The sequence below is a fragment of the Aptenodytes patagonicus genome, chromosome Z (genome assembly GCF_965638725.1).
Source record: "Aptenodytes patagonicus chromosome Z, bAptPat1.pri.cur, whole genome shotgun sequence".
Taxonomy (NCBI): domain Eukaryota; kingdom Metazoa; phylum Chordata; class Aves; order Sphenisciformes; family Spheniscidae; genus Aptenodytes; species Aptenodytes patagonicus.
In genome coordinates, this window is record NC_134982.1 from 20,511,354 (window position 1) to 20,525,246 (window position 13,893).

Below are 13,893 nucleotides of genomic sequence, written 5' to 3' on the forward strand. Positions count from 1 at the left end.
TTTTATTATGTATGATGAGGGAGTATCTCTGCTAGATACCTTACTGTATAGCAAAAGGCAAAAAAATGAGTTGCAAGAGGATACAGTATAATTGGTTTTAGGTAAAGCACATCTTGAGCTTAAAAGAAAGTGCAGAGGAGTGTGTTTCTCAGTGTCAGCCCTCTCTGAGCTTCTGAAATGTCTGATAGAATAAGTTTAACTTTCAGCAGTCATATAGTTGCATGAAAAATATGTCTTGAAATATCCTCATTTTCTTGTTACCTGTTTTAGTTGTTACGAATTTAGAATGTTTAATCATAACTGAATTTACCCATCGGCCTTCTTGAAATGACAACACTTGTTTAGTAAATCTCTTTTATTTCATGTGTAGGTCACTCTTTAATGAGTAGTAAATACTAAACCATTGCAAACTGTTGCACTTCATCTTCTTATAAAATACTTTCAGATTAAATTTCACTTGCCATTTTATTCCTTATCACGCAACTCTGGATTGCTGGTGTCTTTAGTGATCTAGTAGTATTTTTAGCAGACCTTGCTGTTTTCTATCTATGCCTTTTCTAGATTTCTTATAAGTCCAGAGCTCTTTGAGTCTCCACTGGGAAATTTTGTTTTGAAAAAATACCAAATTACACTGTTTTCTGTTTAGTAATTCACAAGAGTTTGGGTTTTTTAAAATCCCTTAAAGACTTAATTACATTAGTTTGGTGGGAGTAGGGAGTGTGTTGTCATAAGCTTTTCAGGAATCAAGGAGGTCTGATAATCCACAAACTTGTTAACACCTTCAAAGAGCTCTGAAAGATTTGCGAGATCTAACTTGCTTTTATAAAGAGTCTATTTATGCTGCTGTTCTGCTGTATTCTATCCAGCTGTCTGTTGCTTCTGGTTTCCACTCCTTTTGTTGCACAGAAATTGTAATTTTCTGCTTCATAACTCCTGGATTTCCCTTGGATCCTTTCTGAAGAACTGTCAGGCACCTGTTCCTTTGAGACCAGTGCTACTTTAGATGAAAGGTTATGGACCGCAGTTGGGCAATTTCATACTCCAGAAGCTTTGGGTCTCTGTCACCTGGTTGCAGCGACTTCTTATTTGTTTATCAGGATGGTCTTCTGTGCTGACACTTAAGTTGGAGACAGTTTCTCAGATTTGCCCTTTGCTCGGAGAGGCTGTAGTGTTGAGGTCTTCTAGATCTTCCTTGGACACTGTTTAACTGTTCTGTGTGTTCTTTGAATAGCTGGTTGTTTTAATGTATATCAATTAAATGTTTGCTCTTCTTATGATAATGAGGTCATCCTCTTGGGTAAGAACATAATAACAGCCATGGTGAATCAGCCCAAAGGTGCATGTACCTAGTCCAGTACCTTTTTTTGACAGAGGACAGTAGTAGATGTTCTTAGAAAATAAGAATGGGGAAAGAAGATAGTGATGTGATATTTCCCCACAATACTTTCCCAGCATCATTTCTTAGGTTATTCAAAACACCTGTAAATACCACCTTGTAAAAAATCGAACTTCACTGAATCCCAGAATGGTTGAGGTTGTAAGGGACTCTGGAGGTCATCTTGTCCAAGACCCCTGCTCAAGCATGGTAATCTAGAGCAGGCTGCCCAGGACCACGTCCAGATGGCTTCTGTGTATCTCCGCAAGTGGCAAGTCCACAACCTCTCTCGGGCAACCATCAAAGTAAATTAATTTTATAGTGAGACATTGCTTAAAGAAGTTGGAGAATACCTATTTTTGAACAGACTTCCCAAGACACCAATGTGATGAGTCTTAAGAGAAAAAGATGTGCAAATAAGTTTTTGCACAGTGTTAAAATAATGGATTGCTTTAAATAGTTAAATAACTATGACTTTAAAGTTAAAATAATGGGATCCAAATAATAGACTACAAGAAACATCTAAGTTTTTCATCTGATCTTGTCATTTCATTCAGATCTAATTTATAATATTGTAGTATAACTATAGGTATGATGAGACATATAAATACTGTTACATGTTCAGCATAATAAAATTGCTTAGGATTTGATGAGAAATGTAATCTAAATGCAAGACAAGTTGTACTTCCCATCAGAGCAGCTCCTTATATAAAACACTGCATCATGATTTAATTGATATGTTCTTACATGCTGCAATTAATATTTTTTTAACTGGACAGTGTTCTTGGATCTTTTTCAGGGTTCAGCTGATCCTTTAAACAGTGCATTCCACCTGACGTACAACATGGTATTGAACTTGCTTCGAGTAGAGGAAATAAACCCTGAATACATGTTAGAAAAATCCTTCTATCAGTTCCAACATTACAGAACTATTCCAGAAATAGTAGAAAGTAAGTATTACTGTATGTTGTACTCCCAAGAATCAGTATAAAAGATGCTGCACTGTGAGATTGGGTAGTTACACTTCATTATGCTTATAAGAGTTTATACCTGTGCAGTTCTTGTCTTCCCTGCCTACAGTTGCCACTGCACCATATGCTGTTATGTTACAGTTTCAGGAAGAGTAATTTCCTCTTGTTCTTAGGACCTATATTGATAGGCACTGTCAATCTATGAGAAGAGCTTTCCTCTCTGAGTCAGACAAGAATGGTTGTCACATTGCTAAACTGTAGGACAGGAAGAAGGAAAAACGATTTAAAAATTCTTGCAGCTTGTTAGAGGTGCAGAGAAGAAAAGTCTTATTCCTTTTTGATATGCAGAACTTAGCTAAAAGAAACATTATTTTAATATCTCACTACAATCTAAAAAGAACTCAGGCACACTGCATTCAGAGTAGTATAGGAAAGAATGTTTAATTAAAATACAAAGCAAAATTCAGAGAGGACTGAGACGTTATTTGCACTCCACTGAGTAACTAAATTTTCAGCCATGATCTTTAAATAGCGTGTTTTCATGAGCCAAAGTCAGTTTCCAGAGATCTCAGCCAGTGTTTGAGAGTGAGGCCTCTTTCAAAACTTAACCCAGAAGAATCTTAAGAACACAAGAGGTAACTACTTCCTTTGCCACTGATGAATGAGCAGTTCATCTGTTCATTTGTTAATTGGATATTAAGAGAGACAGTGTGTGTGTGTGCCTGTAGCTTTGATAGATACACAGGGGCGGGGGGGGGTCGATTCCCTTTGCAGAGTTTCTGTATTTCACAGGTGCAATATTTAAGACAGTAGTAGTCAAATACAGTATGCATTTCCTGAGAACCTCCCTGTTCCAACTGGCATGCCTAGATCTTCATTCTGGCATTCCAGCATTGCTATTTAAATAGTGAAATGGAGCTGGGGAACATTTTTCATATTTCTTGGACATTCTTTGTTTAGGCACCATACTGGACATTAGAATTTTGTAATCGCTTCAGCTGCAATTAAAAACACAAAGGAGAGAAATGGTTGTTTAGATCAAGGAGGAAATTACGTCATGAGTATGGATTGCTAGCTTTTTTTTAAAAAGTTGGCGCCTAAAAATAGGGAGCACTTCCCTGAGCTGTCTCTCAAGTCCCCCTGAAGTGGGATTTCTGAGTCACCCTTATGCATTCAAATACGATACCAGAGGGTGAGCTGGTAGAGAGGAAAAAGAGATCTTTATAACGTGTCCTCTGTTTATGTTTCCTAGTGGTGTTACCAGTGTGAGAGAATGAAGCATGTTGCTTATAATAAAAACTGTTTTGCCTAAATAAGGTGTAAAAATATTGGAGGAGGAAAATACTGATTTCCAACCGATGAAATCAGAGCCTAAAACAGGTTAGGAAGAACATATTCTAACAACTTCCCTCTTGTTGGAAGACATCTTGTTAGAAGATGTCTTTGAGCAATCTTATTTTCATCAGAGGAGGCAGAAGAGTGCTGGTAAGCAGTGAATACCCTCCTACAAATCATTGCAAGTTTTTGTGGGATTTCTGTGCAACCTTAAATCAGTGATTCCTGGACAATTGGGGGTCAAGCCTTCTCCGTTTTCTCAAGCTTGTTTATTTATTTTTTTTAAATTAGTATTAATATTTAATTTCCTATAAATAAAATAAAATGGACACATTTGTAGATTTCTAGCTTTCCAGAGAATGGATTATTGTAAATAGAAAACAAATGCCAAAAATGGTGACAAAATACTAGTTATGTAGATCTGAAAGTGAAACATTGATTTCTAAATCTGTGAAGTTATTAATTTCCATGAGATTTTACTTTTTATTATAGGAGTGAATAATTTGGAAGGACAGTACAACAAAATAGCAATTCCCAATGAAGAAAATGTGGTCATATACTACAAAATCCGACAGCAGCTAGCAAAACTGGGCAGAGAGATTGAAGAATATGTTCACAAACCAAAGTATTGCTTGCCCTTTCTACAGCCAGGAAGACTGGTAAAGGTAATTTGATTTTTCGTTTGTTTTTATTTCAAATCTCTACCTATCTGTGAAGTTTACAGGGTTCATTTGTGCCTGCCAGTTTACCACCTTGAAAAATTACATGCATCGCACTAAGCAACAATTTTGACTTTCGTTATGTTTCTTTGTTAGAAGTTCAACAGTGAATTAAAAGAAATACTGTTTTCATGATGAATAATAGTCCATGGCTACTGTTGTAAATATCAGAAGTACAAAAAGATACGCTTGCTAGGAAGTGATTATACCTGGGTTATAACATCTTGTAATATTTTCAGGTGAAGAATGAAGGTGATGACTTTGGATGGGGAGTGGTTGTTAATTTCTCTAAGAAATCGAATGTTAAGGTAAAACAGACATTCTCTCCATTAGAAAAATATATACCTTACTGCTTCTTCTGAAAATAAGATAAAACTTCTATTTTCTTTGTAGTTTTCAAAGGCAAAAAAATTTTCCTTTCACCCCAAATTTACAAAAAGCTCAGGCCTTTCTGAAGTGAAAGTATAAAGAAAAAATACTATGGAAGGTGCAACAAACCTTAAGTCCTGTGTTCATTTTTTAACTTTCGGCGTATTTATGGAGGACATGCTTGTGTCTGGGATAAGTAGTTCAAAAATGCACTTAGCACTACAAACGTTTCAAACTATTTAGTTTGTTTCTGGGACATCCCCAACAGCACTACACTAAGCCATTCGTGGGAAAGATACTATGTTATCTACTCTCAGAAAATCTATAGAAGCTGTAAGTGAGGGTTGAGAGCGTAGGGAGACTGACATTTGGCTCTACGTAGAAGGTTATCTTAAGCTGGGGAATTGTGTCTTGAGTCCTAAGCTAGTGCATGAGACATGGGATTGCTTGTCCTCTGAGATGCTGCTGTAGAGTTGAGGGTTGGGAAGTTAAAATACAAAGAGACCAAAACAAGAGAAATGCATTCTGGGAAATGTGGAAGAAAATACAGAGTGCAGTGATGCAATAGAAGCCAGATTTCGTTTTCCTTCCAAAAACCCATTTTTATATTTGGTCTCCAGATAACCCCAGAGATGATGTTTTGGTCTCCCTTTCAGAAATGTTTTGACAGACTACTCTGCTGGCTAAATTAAAACCTAAGTTTAAAGTGTATTTTTCTGTGGTAGTATTTTTGCTGTAATTTTCGCAGGAGAGCATTGGCATTAATGACTAGGTCTAAATGAGAAGTTGTATTTGTCAAGTTCTGGTGGCGCCTGTACATTGTGGCACCTTTTGGTGATTCTCTAATATATATTCATGAAAGAAGAAATGAGAAAAATGTGTGCATACAGAACTTATTAAAAGACATTTTGTTTTGGTTTTCTGTCTTCCTTTTGAAAGTCACATTTCTTTCTTTTTCAAGTTGGAAAACTGGACTGTTACTGCTATTGCTTAAACTTTTGCTTCTAGACTGCTTTTTTCATAGACCCACATGAGCAGTAAAACAGATTTCCCCCTCGGCCCAGCTTTCTACGTAAAATTGCCAACTTCTGTGTCACTGGAGGCATTTCTTATATATGTGAATAAAATATGACACAGATAGATTTGCCTTCCCTATCTGGCCTGTCTCACTGTTGTATAAAGCCTTTAGGTTTGAACATTAGCTTTGAAATTACGGTCTGTTTTGCAGGAGATGGCTCTGGCTCCAGAAGCACTTTTTTCATTAAGTCATGCTAGCAGCTGGGTTGAATTTTTCCTTCTGAGTTCTGTGGAAAGAATGACAATAGGTGCTGAAAATTATGGAGCAGACTTAAAGCTATGTAACTTTTAAAATCAGTATGGAAAGAGTTTCTATGAGCAGAGGCAAAACAAATGACTTAAAGAAGCTGTTATTTACCCATTTCAATGTGTCTATTCAATGCATTTTTGTCCTGGGATACAGATGCATTTCCCCATTACTGTTTAATGTACTAGTATATTTAGTTAGTATTGGAAATATATCACTGTTATGCCATGTCTTTAAACCTTCATCAACTTCTAAGCTGTGACAGTTCTTTGGATTTGCTTTTAGAAATGATGTTGAATTCAGTCTATATTACCAGTTTTTCTTTAGTTGTAAATTTTTCTTCACTGCATCATAGTTTGTAATGAAGTCCTTTTTCTAGTGAGGAATATATGTAATTAAGATTGACATTTAGGGTTACAGTATGTCTGTATTTCACTGAGTAATTCTCTTTGTTCGTTGCAATGTGAAAGCAAAAGCATGAGTCATTGTCAGTTATGTTCATTGTTAATTATATTTAGATGTTTTTCCAGCATAATTTCACGAGGCAGTGTTCCACAAAAGTGTGAATGCAAATAGCACTTTATCCTGAATTACAGTAGACAGAAGAATTTATTTCAAGCAGTGGTGCTTGCTATATATTGTACAGTATAGTAGACAGCAAAGTAACTGTTTGCTTTGGAATTCATAAAAAACCCCAAATATTTTTGAGTAAGACATTTTATTTCCACTAGACTGTGACTGTAAAACTAGTATGCTAGTTTTATTGTTGTGCTGTTTATAGTCCATATTGTCATCTGGTCCTTGATTCTAGACATCAAATTTAACAGTTACTGATATTAAAATTTGAGATGCTGCAATTTGGTCTTCCTTATTTAGATTATTATAATCGTTATATATTAAATTTACATACTTATCTGTTCATGTTTATTTATAATGTTTACTACATAAACATTGTTTTAAGTGCTGTGTCATGGTCATTGAATTTTCAGTGAATCTGATGTCATTAATCTGGGAATCTGAATTTGTTACCTGTGTCATATTTCTTGATTTGCAGATATGATCAGCTGTCTTATCTTGTTTTGTTTCCAGGCTCATGAAGTAGTAGATGTTGCAGGGCAAATCTAAAATCCTTGGAATACACCTAATCATGCAATATTCTGCCAAAGAGAGCAGAATTTTATCCTTGAAGCATGTGAATTGATGCAGTATGAATCAAAGGATCGTTCAAACTTGATAGGACAGAGATGTCTGTGATTAACAAATTTTTACAGGGTGTTCTATTCTTCTTTTACTCGTACATATAAAAACATGGCTGTTCCTGTTCAAGGGTTTAGTACCTAAAATGTTGTTGGAAACCCATTGAAGGAAACAGTACACATGCAAAAAACAGTTCTAGATTAAGTCACATCTGGTCAGCATTGTCTAAAAGCCATTGGTATACGTAAACTTACAGAGAGCGATATTAACAGCAAATGTTAATGACATTTATACTCCTGCTTTATTAATAGGTTTACAATACAGTTACTGATAGAAATATTTTTTCCTCTCACAATTTTCTAGACATCTCCAATTCTAGTATTTTGTGTAGCATATATGTGCAGCTATGAATTTAGTCTCTTCTTCGTTCAAGTCAGCATTATGCTTTCCGTAGCTTTGTCTGGATACTGATTTGGTATACATGGATATTATTTTAAAATCCTAGTTCAGAGAACAGCAGTGGTATGCGTCTTGTGCATTGCTGTGAGTGCTTTCTGCAAATGTAGGATAGAATTCAGAGGAACAGTTTTTTCCCCAGCAAGTAATTGCATTTCTTGAAGAAATTATGTATCTTGTAGAACAGGATAACCCTGTTTTTCTGTTTAGTTTTCTATGGCAGTTTCTCGTAGCGCTTCTGAGAATCTCTTAGAAATGCTAGCTGGCTCCACCCTGCTTTGCATGCAGTGAAAGAAAATAGTATGTTGTAGATTTGAAATGAAAAATACTGCCCAGTAAAACTGAACTGAGTTAACATGGGATTTTGAAAAGACTGTTCTCTCTTTCTCTCTCTCTTGTATTTGGAAGCAGAGAAGCTTGCACATAGTATTTTAAAAGATGATGTCTGCCTTCAGTGTTAGGCCTATAACTTAGTTCTATTCAAAGTCATAAAATTGTTTGCTTATAGTAGGAGTGTATTTGAGCAACCTTAGTGCATATTGATCCAGTCAAATAACTAATGTCAGGTTTTTTTAAAGCTGTATATAATAAAGGTTATGGCTTTCTGAGCAATAGTCTTTAACCACCATATCTGCACGTTTGTGTTCTTTAAAGGAATGTCAGATGTTACGTGTGCAGTTTGGGGTGCATAAAGATGTGGCCTGCAAGATGCAGCTTCTTGTTTGCTGCAGATACAAGCTGTTATACTTGAAAGATTTTTCTGTGGTCTTTATTGTGGGGAAAAACTTGAACTTGCAAACCTACAAATGAAAGAGAACCCCCAAATTTTGTTTCTTTTTTTTAAAAAAGGCAAAGTTCAGTACTGCTAGCACGATGCAAATATTTTGCATTACAGTTACAAAAGATGTTGGCTTACTTTGAAAGAGCTACGTCTAGAAGAAAAGGCAGAAGTACCTAAAGCTGCAAGCTTTACCTGGACTTTAAGCTACACTGGCGAAGGAGGGTGGGGAAGCGGTAATTTTTTCAAGTGTGTTTTCCTGTGTGAGGGATCTTTCAATCAATACTGATTCAGTAGTTTTTAGAATATACTGCATCACTGAGCTGGTACTCTGTGAAGAGCTAGCTCATTTCATACTTTTACTATTGGATAAAATCATGCTTTTTCCTTCCATTCTTGCTGGTATTTTAAAATAATGGTTATGGACCTGTTTTTTTCTGTGCCCTCAACAGCCAAATTCTGGTGAATTGGACCCATTATATGTAGTTGAAGTGCTACTGCACTGCAGCAAAGAGAGTTTGAAAAATTCTGCTACTGAGGCTGCAAAGCCAGCGAGGCCTGATGAGAAAGGAGAGATGCAGGTTTGTTACACATGTTTATTCTCAATAGTTTCTTATAATGTTCTCAAAGATTCTATTTCCAAAGCATTTGCAAACTGTGGTAAAAGAGGGGTTGATGCATTAAGGAAGAGAAAGGAGCTGTACACCTAACTCTGCTTTCTTAAACAGTTGCTGATTTCACTGAAGAGGAAACTTTCAAGTGTGAACAAAATACTTGAGTGAATTTGTTTCCATATAAGATGTGCTTTGAAACTTAGTTGCTGTTGTGTTATATATTGTAAATCAGTAGGTGAAAGACAATAGCAGTAATGTAAACAAAGTTACAAAAATGACCTACATACGTGATAAAATCTGCAGATAAGTGTCTGTAAGCTGTTTTTTTCTTGGATACTTGTGCAGGATTTTGTGGTTAATGTGCATTTGTTCTACTAGATTTGAGAATTTAGTTAGAATTTTTATAATCCTTGAGTAACGAATTTTAGCAATGCTGTTTGGAAGATACTTTTCTTAGCAGTATCTTCTGTCTTTGGGAACAGAATTCTTTTTTTATTTCTTTCTCTTTTTCAGACCCCTTCAGCTTTATGAGGCTATATCATTCTAAAATTAAATTGAAATATTTAGTAAAAGCATTTGCATTATTTAAAATTTTCAATTTGAAACCCTATATCAAGACAAACAATTACAATTTTCAGATCAGAGACAGTTGTTTAATTTGTCTGCATGTTTTTTTCACAAAGTCCATGTAAAGCTTGAGATACAGTACTGATTCTTCATGGTATCTTCATGGTTTTGATACTTATGAATATAGAATCATAGAAGGGTTGGAAGGGGCCTCTAAAGGTCATCTAGTCCAACCCCCGGGCCGTGGGCAGGGACATCTTCAACTAGATCAGGTTGCTCAGAGCCCCGTCCAGCCTGACCTCGAATGTTTCCAGGGATGGGGCATCCACCACCTCTCTGGGCAACCTGTGCCAGTGTTTCACCACCCTCAGTGTAAAAAATTTCTTCCTTAGATCTAGTCTCAATCTACCCCCTTTAGTTTAAAGCCATTCCCCCTTGTCCTGTTGCAACAGGCCCTGCTAAAAAGTTTGCCGCCATCTTTCTTAAAAGCCCCCTTTAAGTACTGATAGGCTGCAATAAGGTTTCCCCGAAGCCGCCTCTTCTCCAGGCTGAACAACCCCAACTCTCTCAGCCTTTCTTCATAGGAGAGGTGTTCCATTTCCCTGATCATTTTTGTGACCCTCCTCTGGACCCGCTCCAACAGGTCCGATTTGATGTTCTCTATTGTTAGCATTCCTAGTGAAGTATATGACAATAATTTGTCTGGTTTGGCTCATAAGAGGTATTCCAGTAGATAAGAGACAAGGTAATAGAAAAACTGAAAATTTTTTTTTCCACTTGTAGCCTCTCTCCAGATTTAACTGAATACAGAATTTCCCATTTGGACAAACTTACTTTTCTTCTTTATTAATACTTTATCTCATTACCCACATTTTCCTGCTTCCTGATATTCCTTTACCCACTGCTGTGTCCTTGTGTACTCAGTTTTCCTTTTCCTTTGTAAAGTTTTGCTATGAAACAGTAATAATAAATGTATTTTTAACTGATTTATCAGTTACTGCACTCTCTTTGATAGGTTGTTCCTGTTTTGGTACATCTTCTCTCAGCTATCAGCAGTGTTCGACTTTACATACCGAAAGACCTGAGGCCTATTGACAACAGGCAAAGTGTGTTAAAATCTATACAAGTAAGTTCCAGTAGGCTATGTAAGCTGTCTGCTCTGATTAGTGAGGTACTCTTGAACCCAAGACAACTTGTTCTAAAGAAATTTGTCTAGAGCTTGTGTCACATCTTCAGCCTTATTCTTAAAAGGGGTTGAAAGCTACGATGTATGTCAATTATTTCTCCTTGTCAACAGTCATTTTAAACTGATTTTGAAAACTGCTGAAACATCACATAACAAACTCACACTACTGCCTTCTGTGTCCCTATAGTTGTGCCAGCTGATTTGTAAAAGTATAGTATATTTTACTGTTACTAATCTTACAAAAACATTTTTTTTTTCCTTTTAGGAAGTACAGAAACGATTTCCCGATGGAGTACCGTTACTAGACCCTATTGATGACATGGGCATCAAAGATCAAGGACTGAAGAAAGTAATCCAAAAAGTTGAGGCATTTGAGCATAGGATGTATTCACATCCTCTTCACAATGATCCCAACTTGGAAACCGTATACAAACTTTGTGAAAAAAAAGCACAGGTAAAAATACAAAACAAAACACTATATATTTAGCCGAAGAGAGAGACAGTAATAGTTGCCTTCGTACTTGCTCTTCTTTTTATTTGCAAAGCCCAAATAACACTTTTTAAATTAACAAGCCCAAATAGTCCTTTTTAAATACAGTAAAATTATTGAATGTCACTACCTGTCCAGCTGAGTCGGTGGTATGTCCTTGATTGATACAGATGGGAAGTACATCTGAAGAGAAAACTCTTCAGAAAAAGTCATCAGGGATTAGAAGGTTACAGAGGTGCCACAAGAGTCTTTTTCACTGGATAGGCATAGCACAATACAGTATAGGGAAAGTCTTCACAGATAATTGAAGCTGATCACTTTTAATATGTTTGTGCAGAGCTAAGTTGAATTGATGGGGCTTATTAGCTTGGGGAGTGTACCATACAAATCACTGTGCTGCTGCTTCCTGAGCTGACTCCCTGGAAGCAATACACTTACTTATTCTGTATAGAGTCGAACCCTGCTAGACTGAAACTGATTGCACACAAAAACAGCTCTCGTGTTTCTATGCTGCTCCAGAAAAGAGGTTCTCCAGGGGTCGCTTCATGGAAGTGAGGTAGTTCTGGTATGGGCAGCACAAAGTTGCATGTGGTAAGACCTGATGGACCAAGCAGACTTTTGCGAGGGTGTCTGCACTGTACACCCCGCTGTCAGGATGTTGACAGTGAGTGTGATAAACAGCAAGACGCTGTAGAAGCTCTAATAGCAGGAAATAATGCCTTTGGGTTACATTTGATTGAATAGTTGGTTAGCTGAGACTTAGTACAGGTCTCAGAAGATGAGTGCTCATTTCTCAACCAAAGATTTCTTCTGTGGCTTTTTGGTCTGGGCTGGTTGTTTTTTTTCCCCCCGCTCGGGGTAAATAGCTTAACTTTCCAACCTTGCCAGAGTTTCCTATGGGTAAATGGAGCTGATTTTTTTTTTTTTTTTTTTAATTTGTTTCAAACCTTCCTCTTAGTAGAGGTAGATGAGTTAGCGTCAACTGGTATGTCCATATACTGTTGTTCTGAGGCCTGTATGTAAATTTAACAATGTCTAAAACAGTTGCATCTGTTAAACCAGCAACACATAATTTCTCTCCTTCTGACCCCCCAGATTGCTATGGATATTAAAGCAGCAAAGCGAGAACTGAAAAAAGCCAGAACTGTCTTACAAATGGATGAACTCAAATGTCGCAAGCGTGTTTTGAGAAGACTGGGGTTTGCCACGTCTTCAGATGTTATTGAGATGAAAGGACGGGTCGCGTGTGAAATCAGCAGGTAATTGGTTTATGTGCAAAGTGATTACTGTCACAAATACACACTTTACTGTCCTTGCTGAAATTAGTATGTCATGTTTATATTTTAAAGTTCTGAGATCGCTAGAGGAAAGATTCTTCAGAGAGTATGTGATCTGTGTCATAAAGGGAATATACTGATTGAAGCAGTAAAGATAGCAACTTAAGGACAAAATACGATAGATTTTAAAACTAAAAGGTGGATGTGAAAATGCCAAAACAAAGGCTATTTTCTTACACAGCTTAGGCAATAGTGATGTTTTCATTTACTATTGTACATTACATGAGAGGATGGTCTCAGTTTCTATGGTTCCACTTCCCAGGACTCTTCATACAGAGTCACTCACAAACAAGGGTGTCACAGTGACTGTCAGCAATTAGCAAGTTGCTGACAAGTTTGGAATACAGCTTAATTGCTTCCATAGGGCTGTTAGAACAGATCTATGGAAGTGATGCATTTTACTGCAACACATTTAGCAGGTACATATATAATGAAACATACTGTAAAGATTCCACGGAAACTCATGAATCAGACTTTAATACTTCCGAGTGTAACTCAGATTTTGGTAGAATTGTGTATTTTTAAAAGTTACAGTGACTGTTGTACTCCTTGCCTTACAGATAGTTTGAAAGCTGCTACCTATACTTGTTCGATACCTATTTTCCCCTGCAAAATTTGATAGGAAATGGGGAAGTTGTATCAGAATTTCATCAACTTCCTGACTTTCAGGAACTGTTTGCTGATGAGTTACACTTTTCTTTGTAAAAAAATCTACTTTTTTTTCCCCATCCTATGCATTGTCTGATAAACTCCAAAAATAAAGGTGTAGTCTTACCAACAATTTGATGTTTTATCCAAATAGTATGTTTGGATTTTATATCCACATCATGCACTTCCTTTTATAATTCATGATTAAGTCTTTATTCTACAAGTAAATTGAAGCAAGTTTGTTCCTCTTTTCAGTATCTTGGAAATATCCAGTTGAATCTTTTTTGAGCAGCAGCAGTACCAATTTTAGTCCTTTTCATACGTTGCCTAACTCTCTGGTTCTTTTCAATCTCTTGATGTCCTGTCTGATAAAAACTGATTAAAGCAACTGTTAATACTAACTTTTATGAACTATCAGGAGAGATTCTTTGTAGTTCAGTAAGAGCTTTTAGTTTCTTTAGAATACTGTCTCACTCTCTTATTAATTAGCATCCCCCTTAAAAAGCTAATATATTATTATTTGGTGT

The 13,893-nt window shown here is 36.5% G+C and overlaps 1 protein-coding gene across 2 annotated transcripts in view; it reads left to right on the top strand.

Moving 5' to 3' along the window:
• Positions 1-13,893, top strand: part of MTREX (Mtr4 exosome RNA helicase) — a 48,372-nt gene that overhangs the window by 27,403 nt on the left and 7,076 nt on the right. The window contains exons 16-22 of one of the 2 annotated variants that reach the window (XM_076362469.1): positions 2,175-2,325; positions 4,174-4,346; positions 4,640-4,708; positions 8,977-9,105; positions 10,721-10,831; positions 11,157-11,345; positions 12,477-12,640. In XM_076362469.1, the coding sequence (XP_076218584.1) occupies positions 2,175-2,325; positions 4,174-4,346; positions 4,640-4,708; positions 8,977-9,105; positions 10,721-10,831; positions 11,157-11,345; positions 12,477-12,640 (986 nt within the window). The remainder of the gene's footprint in view (positions 1-2,174; positions 2,326-4,173; positions 4,347-4,639; positions 4,709-8,976; positions 9,106-10,720; positions 10,832-11,156; positions 11,346-12,476; positions 12,641-13,893) is intronic. The other variant, XM_076362470.1, reaches the window with a different exon arrangement.